The 16,861-nt window shown below is 52.9% G+C and overlaps 1 protein-coding gene across 2 annotated transcripts in view; it reads right to left on the bottom strand.

The window, feature by feature from the left end:
• Positions 1 to 16,861, bottom strand: part of DCTN1 (dynactin subunit 1) — an 89,693-nt gene that overhangs the window by 36,474 nt on the left and 36,358 nt on the right. For both annotated transcript variants that reach the window (XM_063135828.1, XM_063135827.1), the window contains exons 3-4: positions 13,622 to 13,700; positions 8,526 to 8,557 (exon numbers count right to left, since the gene is read on the bottom strand). In XM_063135828.1, coding sequence (XP_062991898.1) covers positions 8,526 to 8,557; positions 13,622 to 13,700 — 111 coding nt within the window. The remainder of the gene's footprint in view (positions 1 to 8,525; positions 8,558 to 13,621; positions 13,701 to 16,861) is intronic.

Genomic DNA, 16,861 nt, shown 5'->3' with positions numbered 1-16,861 from the left:
ATGTTTCAGAGATCTGCTTAAAGCAGGGCACTAACAGGAAGCCTATTCTTCCTGTCCACAGGGGCAAGAGGAGGCTGCAGAAGCCCCTCCTTAGGGCAGACCCTCCTGTGAGATGCCCTCTCTGCCTCTTGTGGAGTGCCAACCCTGCCTAGCTGGGCAGCTGCTGAAGCCACAGCTGGAGTGACGAAAGCAGCTCAGAGAGGCGGAACCCTGCAAGGTGACGCCAAACCCCAAAGGCCCCAGGGTGCGGGAGCAACAGCAGGCTGGCACCCCAGGGAGGCGAGGCCCTGTTGCTTTCAGCAGCCAGCTGGGGTGAGAGAAGCTGGGACAAAAGGAAAAACATTCAGTCCCGGAGTGGTGGAAATGCAGGCAGAAACAAAGCCCAAAGCGGATGGGAAGAACAGCGGCAGCGGCCTCAGCACAGTCGGACCATTTGCCCCTCGGCCCCAGGCACGGTGGGCTCTCGACGGGCGGTGGCTTTCAGGAAGAGGAGCCCATCCGCTGCCTGATCCACGGAGCTTCTTTAATCTGCACGGTGCATTTCTGCCAGTTATGGGGAAGGGCCAAGAGCTTCACGGGCCACTGAGGCCCTGCCCTGAGGGTCCAGGGGAGCCCCAGGGCCCCCATCACCCAGATCTCACCAGCACGCATTCAAGCGGAGAAACTGACTTTTTTTAGTGGGGGAAAGAAGCAAGAAGCGGAGCTCTCTGGAGACGGCACATGTGCCACAACGGCCCAGGAAATGGGCTCTCTTCCTGCCCCCGGGCGGCTTCAAGGAGACCTCCACACCTGTGCAGGAGGGGGAGGCACAAACGCCCGGTGAGCCTGAGCTGCGGCGAGGTTGGAAGGGTGCGTGTGTCGGCCACTCACTCCTCCCCATCATCTGGCTCAGCCGGAATAATTCCCCCCCCGCCCCCCCCGCCCCTCGATGAGCAGAGGGAGCTGTGGATGAATGAGCCCGAGGCCAAGGAGGCCTGCCACCATGGTAAGCAGCGAATTCCTCCCCAGAAGAAGCTGACTCCCCAAAAGAAAGAACGGACGCGAGCGAACCCACAGCAGGCCCACGGCCCCCGAGGCCGTCTTCCTGCCAGGCTCCTGCAGGCCCTTGCTGCCCTGCTCTGTTTGGCTCTCCCAGCTGACCGACCGGCCCAGATCCAAGAGGGGCCCCTGCGCAGCATCAGCTGCATGTGAAAAGCAGCGCAAACATTTACCGCGCCAACCCTTTCTACTTACTTCCGTTAGTGGAAAGGCTGCCCTGGGCGCCCCACCCTGCACGCAGAGGGAGGCCACCGTGCCTAGGGAAGATTACCCCCTGCCTCCGGAGAGGGGGGCCCACGCTCCTTTCTGACTGGGAGACAGATGGCAGGCCAAGAGTGGGCGGGGTGGGTAAGTGGGGGTTGGGGCAACGAGCAGACACAAGGAAGGAGGGAGGAGGGCACTTTAGAGCCCCCCCCCCGGGGACCACTGGGGCCATCTGTCACCCAAAAGCGCAGCCGGAGGGAGCCAGCAATCCGATTAGCGGCTGCGCATGAACCAGTGAGCTGTACCACAAAGAGCCCCCTAATCGCATCAACAAGGATTGACCTACTGTCACCTTAGGTTCCTCTGGGCCTGCTCTGTTTTTAAAACACTGATTTACATTTCCCAATGGGGCAGGGACAGAACGGAGTGCACTGAAGTGACGTGAGCGCCACAACCCCGCCAACATTCATGCTGGGGTGTGGGCTAAGAAGAGGATTTGCCTGCCCACCACGGCAACCGACACAGTCCCAGCGACCCTGGCCTCTTCTTGGCGCCTCTTCCAGGCTCCTGAGCAGCGCCGCCAGGCGTTAAGGGACCCTCCGGAGACGGGCGCTCCCCGGCCCTGCCGGCATCACAGCTTCTCGACTCACAACAACGAGACACGCTGAGACTTGCCACCAGGAGCCAAACAGAAAGGAAAGTCACCACCCACACGGCCGGCTGCTCTGTGCCCTTTTTAGCACGGGGAGAGGAGCGGAGCCGGGACGAGACTGGGGTCTCATGCAAAGCGGCAGGTGCAGCAGCGAGGAGGCCGCTTCTGCGAGCAAGCAGCAGGAGCACAAGCGCAAGACGGCAGAGCGCATGCAGGTCGGGAGGCCTCAGGCACATGCAGCGGAGGGAGGGAGGGGGGGCGCCGCGGCCCGTGGCACAGGGGGCCACAGAGATGTCGCTGGATTGTTGCTGGGGTGAGCATTTCCCCACTCGGATGCCATTTCCACCATGTCCCGGGAAGTCCTGGAAGGCCCGAATGAACGTCCACCTGGAAGCAAACAGGTAGGACCTCGTTTCGTGGTGCATTGCTCTCTGTGTGCCAGTTCTAAGGGTGCCTCTTCTCAGCACATCTAAGGGCTCAAACTAGTGAAGGCGCAGGAAGTTCATGTTCAGACCTTCTTGCATTTGATTTGTACCTTAAGGCCACGGCTGGGGCTTCTGGTCCTGGCTGGAGCAGCGACCGGCGGCCCTTCCCACCATGCCATTCTCATTTCCCAAACCCGATACCCCCCTCCCTCAAGGCTGCTCCAAGCCCCACAGCAGGGGGAAAGATGGATATGTGTCTCTTCCCCCTCCCTCACCCCCATGTGGGGCTAATAGCAGCTGGGGGTTTCTCCTTGCTTTGATGCAAGTTTCTGCTGCCAGGTCCTCTCTGCTGGCAAACATCCCTGGGTGGGGAAAGCCGGAGCCGGATGGCCAAAGGCTCAGGGCTGCCACCAAGGCGTGAGGTGGCCGCTTGCACTTGTGTTTGCTTCTCGTTTCCGCCACGTTCTCTCTCGAGATGGGGCGGGGAGAGGGGTCGGCTGCAGCTTCCATGGCTGTGATGAGCACAAGGAAGGCTCCTGCTCCAGGAGCGGGAGAAGAAGCCAGTGAGCCGAGGGGGAAATGCCGGCCTCAGGCTCATCCTGCCTTGGCTGAGGCACGCGATGGCCAGCCCTAGGTCAGGCCTGCTCATTGACCTGGGACGTCAACTCCGTGGGCGGAGTTCAAGCCTTCCTGGGTGTGCTGCCAGAATCTAATGCGGGCCCACAACTGAAACGCACCCAGCGGTAGCATCGCTGGTATGAAAGCCCACAGTCAGCGCGACCTGGGCAGAACGCAGCAGGCGGCACTGCTCAGAAGACCACCGCAGCAGTGAGGTACGCTGCCCCAAAGCGTTACAGCGAGGGGGCCCTGGTGCAGTCGGACCCCCTCCAAAAGCACTGAAGACCACACCGGGGCCGGTACAGGGGACACACATGCAAGGGGGGGACATGCGCGTGTGCAGTGACGGCCACAGCAGCCGTGAGCCCGACCATTTTCGGAACGGTTTCATGCGCGAGAGGGGCTCTGTCAGAAGGAAAAATAGGCACCACCTTTTTAGGCTTCACTCCACGCTGCATAGAAAGAGGACAAAAGGGCAGACGTTAGACCGAGAGAGCGGCCACTGCAAGAGCCCACGCAGGAACCCGGCTGTGGCCAAAGTGAGGCTAGCTCAGCACACGCATGAAGAGAGGCAGCAAAGAGATAGTTGTTAGTGCCAATTCGCCAGCACCCACACAGTCCCCCAGAGTTTCACCCCAACACCTGGCAAGGTTTCAGGAGCTCGTGTGGTGAGCGTCGGCAGCCCAGCCAGGGGTGCCCCCTGCCCCTCCCCCACCCCAGCCAGGGGTGCCCCCTGCCCCTGCCCACCCTTACAAAGGCTCCAGACTCCTTGGACCCTGGAAGAACAGTCAGCTTGCAAGCTAGCAAGGGTGTGGAATCTGCTCCCTTCTGGGACTAGTCTTTAAAGGTTGATAAAAGGGGCCAGAAGGCCCAAACATATGAGTCCGACTCCGGTCCGCTTGCCCTGGCTGCCTGTCTGATTCAAGGTGCTGGTTTTAACCTATAACGCCCTTACACGGTTCGGGACCGCAGTACCTGACAGACCACCTCTCCTGGCATGAATTGACCCATACACTAAGTTCAGCATCTGACCTCCTTTGGCAGCCTCCAAGGGAGGCTCAGAAGGCGGCAACAAAGGAGAGGCCCTCCTCGGTCATGGCCCTCCAATTGTGGCATGATCTCCCCAACGAGGCCCGCCTGGTGCCAGCATTGTTATCTTTTCAGTGCCTAGTTAAGACCTTTCTCTTCTCTCAGCATATAGTGGGGTTTTGATTAGATGGATTTGTCTTACGATTGATTGTTTAAAATGGTTTTACATATATGTTGTCTGTGTACATGCGTTGTTTATATGTATTTATGAAAATGGTTTCATACTTTGTATAATGTATTTTAATGGTTTTTAATTTCTGCAAAATGAGATTTACTATGAGGCAGCTATAGAAATATAATACATCGTCATCATAGATGATGGAAGCCCTCTAAGCTGGACCAAAAATTTATATCCCTCCATTGAATTAAAAATGTCCAAGACTTCTTATATAAAAAAGTTTTAAAAATAAAAATTAGGCACCTAGCAGACCAGCACTGAGGCCACCATCCCAAAACAGCAATTAAAATTTCTTTTACCAACCAGTTAAAAAGCTGGGCCGCTTCAGACCCCTGAAACGTATCAGAGAAAGGAGAGAGCGAGCGGTTCTGAAATTGGGATATCACAACTGGGAAGGCCCTTTCCCTGCTCACTACCAGCCTCACCTCTGGCACAGCGGAGATACCAGGAGAAGGGGCGGCTGCCATATTTAAACAGCCACATCGCCATGCTCTGTTGGCCATGTTAGCAAGGCGGGAAGTGGATGTGTGGATGAAGGAAGAGACGGACGGACGCTCTGAAGGGCAAAAGGAGGCAACATGGCCACTCCCAGAGAGGAAGCGGACAGGAGGCAGGCGGAGGCAGCCTACAAAAGCCTGAGCCCAGGAAAAGGGTCGTTAGCCTTCGACTCCTGAATCTCGAACAAAGGCTAATGTCTAGGGGAGCCACACCACTTGACAAGAACCTCATCCTTCTTCCAAGCTTGAAATGCGCCCCGCAAATTGCTGTACATTGGAAAAACAAGAACGACCCATCTCCCGTCTCCTCAGTCAGGGGGTGACACAAGATTTTGACTCAAATAAAGATGGAACATCCCAGATATCCTGTATCACTCCAGTGAAAACATTTCTGCAGAAGGCCACTGAAATTCTGTTCTAGCCAACCACTGGCCCTGCTTGCACATAACAACATCGCTCAGTTTAAAAAACGACAGACTGCCGTGCATAAGGAGGGCGTTGTCGGCAGTCCGCCCGCCTCTTCTGCTTTACCCCACAATCCACATTCGGCTGCTTCGTAGGTTGTGCAGCAGTGTGACATGCAAACCCAGGCCACCAAGTTATTTACGGGCTGAACAACCCAGTGGTTAACTGAATATGGGTTAACTGCTGGGTTGCTTAGCTCCTAAACAACCCAGAGGTCTGGGTTCCAATGTTACGCTACACAACTTACAAAGGAGCCAAACGGAAGAGGCGGGCGCACATGACAACCTATTGGTTTTAAACAGGTGGGTTGTCATTACGTGCGAACCAGGTCAATGAGTATCCAACTTGTATTTGAAAAACAAAATAATAGAACACTGTCCAAAGAAATCTCTTTCAGAGGAAGATTAGTGGGGCAGAGCCCTTGCTGTAGAAGAATCACTCAGTTATATTTTATAGCCCTCCAAATTTGGGAAAGAGAGACTAATTGTTTTCTAATGCAAGGACAGCAGCATCCCATCTTAGAGGCTGGCTAATCTCAAATAGAGTTCGGCCCTGAATGAAGTCCCAGCAAGTAGGACTGAGAGGGCAACAGGCACGGGTGGCTTCCACCAGCAGGCAGCGATCTCACCAAGATTAACAGCCTCAGCAGGAGAATAAATACAGCGCACTCCTAATAATCTGTCCTTCAAAGTCAGCAGCAATGACTTCAGGAGACGTGTCCAACCGAGCACGGTGGTTCTGCTTTATGGGCGATATTGGCAACAAGCCCACATCTGTGGAAGTGGGGGACGACGTCTCAAAGGACCACAGGGTCTTCCTTGCAGTGGCTTCTTCCGATTCCAGTGTGGAAGCAAAGGCAAAACAGAGGCCCCAAATGCAAGTAGGGAAACCCAAAATGGCTGTGGAGCAAAAAGCCACGTTTCTTTCTCACGTTTCCATCCCCAAGGAAACATACTACTTCAAAATGGCTTCCCTTGAGCAGCTATTATCTACAAATGGAGAACGTTTTACCGGTCGCTGATATGCGCTTGATACCATAACACTATAGAAGCAAATAGAAGTACGCGAAATAATATAACCCTTGTAACCCTTGAAGGAGAGAGATGCTCTCGAAATACCATTTTTAATCCAGATAATCCTCAACGTTTTGGCAAAACGGCCCTTTCCAAGATCTAACCCTGCTTCTACTGGCATCTAGTGGAGCCATGGTATACTGCAGACGGCCAACTCCCAAGCCCAGCTTGTCACGAGGGATGCACAGGCGGGCGGGGGGGTGGGGCTGCCCCCAACATGCACCTTCCTCCTTCCTAGCAGAAAGCAGCTGTCTTCCAGGGTCAAAGGAGAAGGCCTCTCACCAAAAACAAAAGAACAGAACCAGAGGGACTTCCGGAAGGATGAGCAAATCCTACGGAAATGCAGAGCAGAGAGAGGTAGTTAGGGGACAGTGGGGTGCATGGAAGGCCAAGGGCCTGGGGGGTGGCAGGGGGTGGGGCGAGAGGAGATGGGCACATCCTAGTTGCCTGCGGTTAGGACTATCCGTTACATCGATGTGCACAGAGGTTTGCAAAGCAACAGGCAGGCAGGCAGACAGAACAACCCGGGCTTCAAAGGCTTTGCAAACTAAACTCCAACACACAGAGGCGGCAACAGAGGGACACAGAGACGAGGGCAACAACGGAGGGCCATCAGATGCCCTCTCCCTTCGGCCACACACCCAGGCTCTGCTAGCAGAGGGCACAGAGACAGCATGGGGCAATGGGGTGGCCAAGGGTGCACAGGGAAGGTGGGTTTGCAGCAGTCATTGAAGGAAGTAAGGGAGGATGGGGCAGCATGGAGGCCTTCAGGGGGCAGCCAGAGAGAATGGGCCTGGGGTCTTTTGAGGGAGACCGGAGGTGGAGCAGCAGAGGTCACGGGCAGGGGCGTGCGGGGCTGGGAGGGGCTTCAAAATAAACGGCATTTGTGCCTGGATTTAAGGAGGGGCATCGCACGGTCAGAATGAAGGAGAAAACTGGAGGATTTGGGCATGTTACTTCACTCAAAGGCCGGAGAGGAAAAGGTTGCAGAAGCCTAGATGGGAGGTGAGCAAGCGTGAAACAGAGTTTCTTTTGAGTAGATGGAGAGGTAGAGCTGCAGAGAGAACCAACGTGGTGGACTGAATAGGAGGCATGAAGGAGGAAGAGGCAGGAGTCAAAGAGAAAGCCAAGGCGCAGGGCAGATGTGCCTTGGCCCTGATCATGGGTACAAAGCGTGAACAGAGAGAAGGGGCTTGAGAGAAACTCAGTCTTGGACCTACTAGGTACACTCCTTCATCTTGTAATATCAGCCTCTATCCCTATGCCCGGGATGTCTTACAAGAAGGAACAAAACAATGAAAAAATGTAAATACATAGACAAAACACAGTCAACCAGGAAGCCACAAGACCATCTTTTAGGTTCCCCTGGAATTAATAATAGCTTAGTCATTACTAACTCAAACGCCCCACAGATTTCAAAGGGATTTAAGTGCAACTAACTCGTTCTGTAGCCAAACCACTGAGTTTGAAAGGGTGATGAAAATCCTGGCAGGCAGTTGAAGAACCAAAGGCTGCCTGGAAGGGTAAAGGGTAGAGAGGCAGCACTGGGCCCCCTCAGCGGGTGAACGCAAGCGGTTTTCCTGATCAAGGTGAATGAGCTCTTCACACACCACAATTACTCTAACATGCATTTTTAAAGTCTGCTTAGCCTCAATTGGACAGCCTGACCCAGCTGTTAAGGGGGGGGGGAATCTTGATTGGGGGCTTGGAAATCAGAAAGCACGGGGGCCGTTACTAGCATCCTTGCTTTCAACCTTTCTGCTTTCCCATTTTCCAACAGTCACAGAAGTCCTTTTCATCAATGGGCAATGGAGGAATAACCGCCTCCGTTGTGCTGGCCACCTTGAGGCATGTGAAAGGGTCCCAAAAAACCCAGATCTTGAGGCATCCACACACCCTCCCCTCATACCCACCCACCTTCAACCTCAGGTTGCATCCCTTTTGGTAGATGTGGATTTGGGGAACGTTTTCACTGTCCACCAGGTGCCGCTTTCCTGCTCCGAATACTGTTCGCGGGGGAAGTGGTGCCTGAGGCCAGGCTTTCCAAGAGCAAGGAGAACTCCTTGGCCCTAGAGCTCAAGGGCCATTATCCACCCATGCCCTGTGTACAAAAACGCGCTTTGTAACTGATGCCACCTCCTCTCCTCTCCTCAACCCAGTGAGCCCAAGTTGCAAAAGGTCCAACGCCAGGTCTCAGGTGCCTCCGTAAAATTCCCTCTCCCTCAAACCATAAGATAAACGTGGATGGGATGAATTGATCGTAAGGCCCAAGGACAAAGTACTCACCAGTTTGCTGGCTTTGGGACCTTCTGAGGAATCTGGAGGAGAAAAAGGGCATAAATAGTAAGCCATTCAGAAGCGACGTTAGCGGAGGGCAAAGGATTTCCAAGAAAATGAAACTGCAAGATCCCAAGAGAATATCTAGATTCCTGCACCTCCCTGAGACGGCATTTGTAATATTGCTGGAGATCCCCTGAGGAAGAGGCTGCGAGCAGGCACAACCCAGAGGCCTCTCAGGCAAGGAAATAAGTGCTATGAAACGTGGAGAAACCCACAATAGCTAACACTGCTCATTTTCTACCCTAAACACAGTCTGAAGATTTCGGAGCGGTGAACAAACAATTCTAGGATCCCTTTTGCCCCACCACTGACTTGCAGGGAAGGCTTTATTTGACCTCAGAGATTTGTCTTTAGCGGACTTGTTTTTACTTTTTTATACTCCCCCTTATCCTTTTTAGGATTTTGGGACAGTGTACGAACAAAAGTACGGCAACAACACAGTTAATAAGCAAGTTTATGATACTTGTAGCTCTATTATGAATGCTGTAAGCCACTCAGAACGGAATCTGATCAAAAGCAAGGTATCATTTCCTGTAATACTCAACTCAACCGGACCAGGCCCATCGCTCTGGAAGCAAAAAGGGCCCAGCCACAAAGAAAACAAAGGCAGCATACTAGGGGGAGGCCCAACATGATATTCAGAATTAAGCCCCAACATAGTGGGGGAAATACCCACTAAAAGAAAGTGGCTTACTGTGAATGTGGCTGTGGCTGTGGCTGCTCTCAGTTCTTTCTGTTCTCTGCACTCTGGGCTCACGTTAGGTTGGGGCAGCAGGCGTGGGGGGGTGGGGGGGAATGGCAAAGTTTCCATCAACAAGCCAAGTGATTCTGACCTACCCTCACAGCGAGAGGAGACTGTTGTTCTCAAACGATAATGCAGGTGAATTCCTGAACTGAGCGGGGGGTTGGACTTGATGACCTCACAGGACCCTTCCAACTCTACTCTTCTGATTCTATGAAACCCATCTCCTAGCGTGTGTGCATGTATCCAGGTACGGAAAGCAACACTTTTGAAATGTAGATTTTGAAATCGGTTTAAAAACAGAGTGTGCAGGACAGACGAAACAGAAAGTGGACACATATCTAGAAATGAACTGCAACGTTTTGCTGCTGCAGGTCCCACTTGTTACTCTGAGTTAAAGAAATAAACCTCTCTGGGTCTTGTACGTGAGCTGCCCCTTCCAAGGCATCTCTTTTCTTCCCAATTAGGGTTGACAAGACTCTTCACCTGCTCAGCAGCTTTTCAGGATGCAACCGACCCCCTGACATGCAGTTTGGCTTTAATTAACCAGGATTTGGGGGCGGTGGGGGGAGGAATGTCAGATGCTACAAGCCATATCTAAGCCCCAACTTTCCCCCATACTCCACACTCCACTGCCAGTTGGTGGGCTGATGGGTGTGTGTGTGTGTGTGTGTGTGTGTGTGTGTTTCCTTATAGCTCAGAATACTGTCCACAAGCTGTAAGCTCCTGTTACAAACCTTTCAGTACATCTATGTGCAACGAAGAGATATATTCATTTGTAATTATTTTATATCACTAAATATAACAAAATCCCTAAGCAATTCACATAAAAATATTGAAATCACATTTAAAACACAACATTAAAAATAATTGCAATTACAATGAAAGCAATACAAGGAGCAGTAAGGTGGAGCAACATGATTAATTTAATTACAGCCCAGAGAAACCCTACGTGGACAGGTGTGTTTCCAGGAGGTGACATTGAAAGATGGAGCGTTTACTGCCTCCTGAACTGCACGAGGGAGGGTTTTGCAGAGGGTGGGTGCCGCTACTGAGAAGGCCAGACATTGGGGTGTGGCAGGGTGAACTTCCATTAGTTCCTGAATGACCGGCCAGGCCTCCTCTGCTGATCTTAAACGTCACCTGGGCATATATGATGAGGGAAGACAGCCTGCTAGGTAATCTGGCCCCAAGTTGTTTTGGGGCTTTGCAGGACAGTAACATAACCTTGTACGTCGCTCGTTAGCTAACTGGCATCCAGTGCGGTTCTTTTAACGCAGGTGTCATGTGAGCATAGCTGGGTGTCCCAGTGAGCACCCTAGCGGAGGCCTTCTGCACTAGCTGCAGCTGCTGGATCGCAGACCAGGGTAGCCCCGCAGAGAGCACATTGCAGTAGTCTAATTGTGAGGTTACCAGTGCATGGATGACCGTGGCTAGGCTAGCCCTATACAGGAATGGGTGTAGTTGGTGTACCAATGGAGGTTGGCAATGGGTGTTCTGGGCCACCGAGGCTTCTACTGACAAAGATGGATCCAGGAGCACCCCCAAACTATGGACCTGCTCCTCCAGAGGGAGCACAGCCCCGTTCAGAACAGGCAAACAGCTCAATTCCTGGACCTGGGAACTGTCCTGTTGGGATTCCGCTTCAGTTTATTGGCCACCGTCCAAGCCATAACTGCATCCAGGCGTTGGTTCAGAATGTGCTCAGCCTCTTCCAATTCAGATATTACAGAGAAACAGAGCTGGCTGTCATACTGGTGACACCTTGCCCCACATCTCCCAGTGGCTTCATAAAGGCAATAAATAGCGATGGGAGCAGGATGGCGCCATGTGGCACCTCACAGTTCAGCTGCCGCAAGGCTCAGGCAGTCGCCCAATGCTATTCTCTGGAATTGATTCCGCAAGTACGAGTCAAGCCACTGTAGAACAGTGCCTCAAACTGCCAACTCATGGAGGCGGTTCAGGAGAATGCCGTGGTCAATGGTATCAAAAACCACTGAGAGATCAAGAAGCAGTCACAGGATCACGCTCCTCCTGTCCCTCTCCTTAAGGTGGTCATCCTGCATCCTTGAGGTGCATTCCTGCCTTGAGCAAGGGGTTGGACCCGATGGCCTTGTAGACCCCTTCCAACTCTGCTATTCTATGATTCTATGAGCCATCAAGGCCACATCACACGCAGACCCAGTGGTGTCCTCTCTCCAGAGCACTTTCAGCTCTTAAAGCTGTCTGTTATTTACATTCAGCCGCTGGTGGCCAGAGAGAATGAGGAGCACAAGCAGAAATCTTGCAGATTCCTGGATCTCTCCTGAGGGCAAGAACTGTATCTCTATCAGTTTCTCCTTGGGGCTATTTGACACAGCCTCTCCCCATTTCCACGCTTCCTCGGGATTTGGGGCACCTCACTGCAAGATCCATAGCGGTCAGGTATAGCTACAAGGCTGGCCTTGTGCCCAGTAGACAGATTTATTAGGAAACAGTTTCTCTGTAAGAAGTTCCCACGGAATCTAGCTTGCTTACTCCCATGGGATATAAGAACATAAGAAGAGCCCTGATGCTGGATCAGACCAGGGGTCCGTCTCGTCCAGCACTCTGTTCACACAGTGGCCAACCAGCCATCGGCCAGGGTTGAACAAGCAGGACATGGTGCAACACCACCCTCCCACCCATGTTCCCCAGCAACTGGTGCACACAGGCTTACTGCCTCGAATACTGGAGATGGCACCCAACCATCAGGGCTAGTAGCAATGGATAGCCTTTGCCTCCTGGAATTTATCTAACCCTCTTTTCAAGCCATCCAAATGGGTGGCCATCACTACATCTTGTGGTAGTGAGTTCTAGAATTTAACTATGCGCTGTGTGAAGAAGTTCTTCCTTTTATTTGTCCTGGATCTCCCACCAACCAGCTTCATGGGATGACCCTATTGGGTTCTAGTATTTTGAAAGAGGGAGAAAAATGTTTCCCTATCTACATTCTCCACACCAGGCATCATTTTGTACATCATGTCTCCCCTCAGCCTCCTTTTCTCCATGCTAAACAATCCCAGTTGATGTAACCTTCCCTCAGAGGGCAGATGCTCCAGCTCCTTAACCATTTTAGTTGCCCTTTTCTGCCCTTTTTCCAACTCTATAATATCCTTTTTTTAGGTGTGTTGACCAGAACTGTACAGAGTATTCTAAGTGTGGTTGCACCATCGATTTGTATAAGGGCTGTCTGATACTGGCCGTTTTATTCTCAGCTCCTTTTCTTATAATGCCTAACATAGCTTGCAAAGCTTTTTACACCAGCATTTAAGGCCTATTCAAAGCCACTTGACAGACAGGTCCTCTGACCTGCAAGCCATGCCCATGTGTGCCAAGAGGGCGGGACAGCACAACCCACTTCTAAGAGCAGCCCCTTCCTTTGCAAACACTCCGAAGTTCCCAGAGAAGCAGCAGCTTCAAGGCCGCAATGGGGAGTATGCAAGCTAGATAAACAAGCTAGAAAAACAAGCTAGAAAAATTTCCTGACTGTTAGAGAGTACGACAATGGAATCAGTTGCCTGGTGAGGTGGTGGGCTCTCCCACACTAGAGGCCTTCAAGAGGCAGCTGGACAGCCATCTGTCAGGGCTGCTTTAGGGTGGATTCCTGCCTTGAGCAGGGGGTTGGACTCGATGGCCTTGTAGGCCCCTCCCAACTCTGCCATTCTATGATTCTATGATTCTATATCCCGTGGGAACTTCTTACGGAGATAAGCTTGCAGAGACATCTGACATTCTCAAACTGTTTCCTAATAAATCCACCTACTATACCTGGCATCAGCAAGCGCTCTGCCCAGCGCCAAGTATTTATTTATTTATTACATTTTTATACCGCCCAATAGCTGAAGCTCTCTGGGCGGTTCACCCACTCTCAGTCTCCCCACGTGCCAGGACAGAGCACACGGCAGCGCTCCGGACCTTGACACATCGGTTCACGTCAGTGCAGAGGCACGGGCAGATCATTCGTATGTCGTTCCTCCTGCCATGCCATCATTTGAAAGGCTTCTCCTGCTCAGGTCGCTATAGATAAAGCAGAACTCAGTGCTCGGGAGCTGCCAGAGCTACAGCCACAGAAGCAGCGCCATGCAGATTTCACACGCTGAGGGTCGTAACATACGGCTGGGGAATTGCGAGGGAAGACGGTGCAAGGCCTTTGGCCTCTCCTGCGAAAGCACTGAACCAGGAGCCCTCTGGAAGGCAGGGCTGGGAGCCCCATGGGTTGCTGCGAGAAGGGGCCTCTAGCAAGCAAGCAATGCAAAGCCAAGGACCACAAAGCCCCTACCTCTCTTGGGGACCTTTGAGGCAGAAGACTCCGGCGTTTCCGGGGATGTTGTATCTGCGCCATCATCGAAAACCTGGATCTGAATAAAATTGAACACGGCGTTGTCATAAGTGAGGAAAAACAAGGCTTTCCTTGAGATTTCTCTCCTCTTGAGGCAGGGGCCAACATAAACATTTCCCTCCCATCCCAGCAGAACAGAAAATACATCCCTACCAGCACAATCCAGTTCCTTTCAGGCCCAATATGCCCACAAAGTGGGTTCTCCACCCTGTGAAAACTGCACTTGGCCCAGCTTGAACAGGGCTCCGGCCTCGCAAACAGCTTCCCCAGCGTGTTGCTCCTTGCTGGATGCGCAAAGCCTTACCGGAAGCGCTGTGCTCCACAGATGCTGGAAGGGAGGCCCTTCGCCCGCTCTGCACATCCATCTGATGACAATACCTCAGTCATCATACGACCAATGGAGGCCATTTCCTCACCCACCCAAGCCCAAACTCCTTCTTTATTTGCAGTAGATCACTGGAGGGGCTTGCTATGGCAACTATTGTATAGTTCAGCTTGCCACAGGCAGCTGGTTGGCCACAATGTGGAAAGGATGCTAGACTACAGAGGCCATTGGTCAGATTCAGCCTTAGGGGGGACGCAGCCCTTACGTTCTAAGCTCTTAGGAATGGAAGGTTACAATCCACAAGAGTCAGGCAGACCATTTGATACCCCCTGAGTGCCCTAAGTGATAAGACAGGGCAAGAGCATTTCTGAGCGGAGAGCCTGACTGCAGAGGCCTTTGCTGGGGCTGAGTCACGAGGCCTCATCCAAGCCACAGGTAGGTAGAAATGTTACGGTGCAGCAGGATCTAGAGGCCAAGCAGGTGGATGGCTGCCCCAGCGGAGAACTGAATGCACCAACAAAGCAAAGGAGTGGACCTCCGTCCGGCGCAGGCTAATGGACAGGCCTCCACGTGGGCCTCAAAGACCGGATGGCAAAAGCCCTCAGGAGGGCTGGACAAGGGGAGGCTGATCTCAAGTATGTTTGGGACAGTTTACGAAAAGCAGGAGTTGGCACTTGAAGAGACGGCACTGGAGAAGACAAGGGAGGACAGGCGAAAAGCGCTGATGGCCTCAGCCTGAACCTCTGCTCTTGGGCACAAAGGAACCAGGTCCTGGCCCCTGAAGAGCCAGCACAAGAGATCTGGGTTCAAATCCAGTCATGAGTGGGGGGCCTTGAACCTAATTGCCATCTTCTACAACAAAAATAAACATGGACATGTTTTAGAGAGGCGCACAACTACTAATGCATAATACATTTCAAAAACTGGGGTGGCAGAATACTTTTTATGAGATATATCTATCTATATCAGCCTTCCTCAACCTGCGGTGCTCCAGATGTGTTGGACTGCATCTCCCAGAATACCCCAGCCAGCTGGCTGGGGCATTCTGGGAGTTGTAGTCCAACACATCTGGAGCGCCCCAGGTTGAGGAAGGCTGATCTATATCTATTATCATTGCTGAAACGTAAAATGACGTTGATAGGGCTACAGCAAAACGCACGTATACAGTTTGCAAGCTAACACAGTCCGGGTCTTGCTGCTTCTTCACGTTCCGCCACCTGGACAAAACTGCGACGGAGGCAGCCGCCTCCCACTCCCATTGCCAGCAGCAGCTTTGCCATAGCAACGGCCCCTTCTAAGCACCCCCGGAACGGCATCGGAGGAAATAAGCTACAGAGGCGCTCCAGCAGCCAGGCTGGCACAGGGCACAATGTCCAGGTCAGGGGACACGCACCACAAGGGCAAAGGCGAAGCGGCAGCTGCCCTGAATGGGGGTCCGGGCGTCACGCCGGACGGGAGAGGGAAGCCGTCCTTCTGTGCAAGAGCAGTGGGTGATGGCACCCCGTGTTCGTCGAGGGGGTCCGGACTGCCGTTTGGGCTTTGCACCTCAAGCGTCATAATGCTTGGCGCGCCAAGGCCGGCCACCCCCTGGACTTGGAATTGGACTGGACCCCAGCAGACGGGGCACCCGCACAGCCGCCCTCCTGATGGGCCCACCACCACAGGCAACGCTGGGCGCTCCCGGACGTTCGTCTCAAGAACCCTTAAGTGAAGATCCATCCCACCACTGCAAGACATCCCGTGTCAGAGGAGGAAGCCACGGCTGCCAGCCTGCATTCTCAGGGCCACACTGAAACGCCAGGAAGGGTGGGGCAGCCGGGATGAGCGCTGAAGCCCTGGTTTTATTTATTCGTTTTTCAAATTCATACATCGTTTTATCAAAGTGGTGAACATAAATGCACTGACATAAATACACCAATAAAAACAACGCAATACAAATTCATCAGAATAAAACTAGACACTCTGCTGTGTGCCACAAACCACAGCTGGCTGGGTTACACTTCAGGGAAAGCCGCTGCAAAGTTTTAAGAAGACGCCTGGATGTCAAAACTGTGGGGCCTCTCAAATGTCAACTGCTAAAGCCGGCCGGAGGGTGGGTGCTGCAGCATAAAATCATAGCATCATAGAATAGCAGAGCTGGAAGGGGCCTACAAGGCCATCGAGTCCAAACCCCGGCTCAATGCAGGAATCCACCCTAAAGCATCCCTGACAGATGGTTGTCCAGCAGCCTCTTGAAGGCCTCTAGGGTGGGAGAGCCCACAACCAACTCTGCAAGCACTCAAGACCCTCACCACAAGGGCTTTGGAGGAAAACCCCAGGTGCACGCAGCACCCTCGGAAGCGCCCCCTCGGAAGATCACAGGGATCGGGCAAGGACAGAAAGGGATGAGGCAGCCCCGGAGGGAACTCAGCCCAAAGTCATTCAGGGCTTTCTCCTAGACAGCTTCTCTCTGCTCACTGCTACAGCCTCTGGCTGTGGACACTGCTGGACATCACCCCAGTCTTGTTCAGAAGGACAGACAAAGGCCTGGGCTAGTCCTGAGCTTTCAAAGTCTTGACACTGGTTTCATTGTTAGAGCAGTACTACAATGGAACCAGTTACCTAGGGAGGTTGTGGGCTCTCACACACTGGAGGCATTCAAGAGGCAGCTGGACAACCACCTGTCAGGCATGCTTTAGGGTGGATTCTTGCCTTGAGCAGGGGGTTGGACTCGATTGCCTTGTAGGCCCCTTCCAACTCCACTATTCTATGATTCTATGATTGACACAGCAGGTTAAGGACAGGATGGTCGGCCTCTCCAGGAACATGGAAACCTGCCTGTCCAGAGTCGGACCGTGGGTCCACGTAGCTCAGTG

This window comes from Elgaria multicarinata, chromosome 10, assembly GCF_023053635.1.
Source record: "Elgaria multicarinata webbii isolate HBS135686 ecotype San Diego chromosome 10, rElgMul1.1.pri, whole genome shotgun sequence".
Taxonomy (NCBI): Eukaryota; Metazoa; Chordata; class Lepidosauria; order Squamata; family Anguidae; genus Elgaria; species Elgaria multicarinata.
This window is presented reverse-complemented; position numbering and strand designations above follow the sequence as displayed.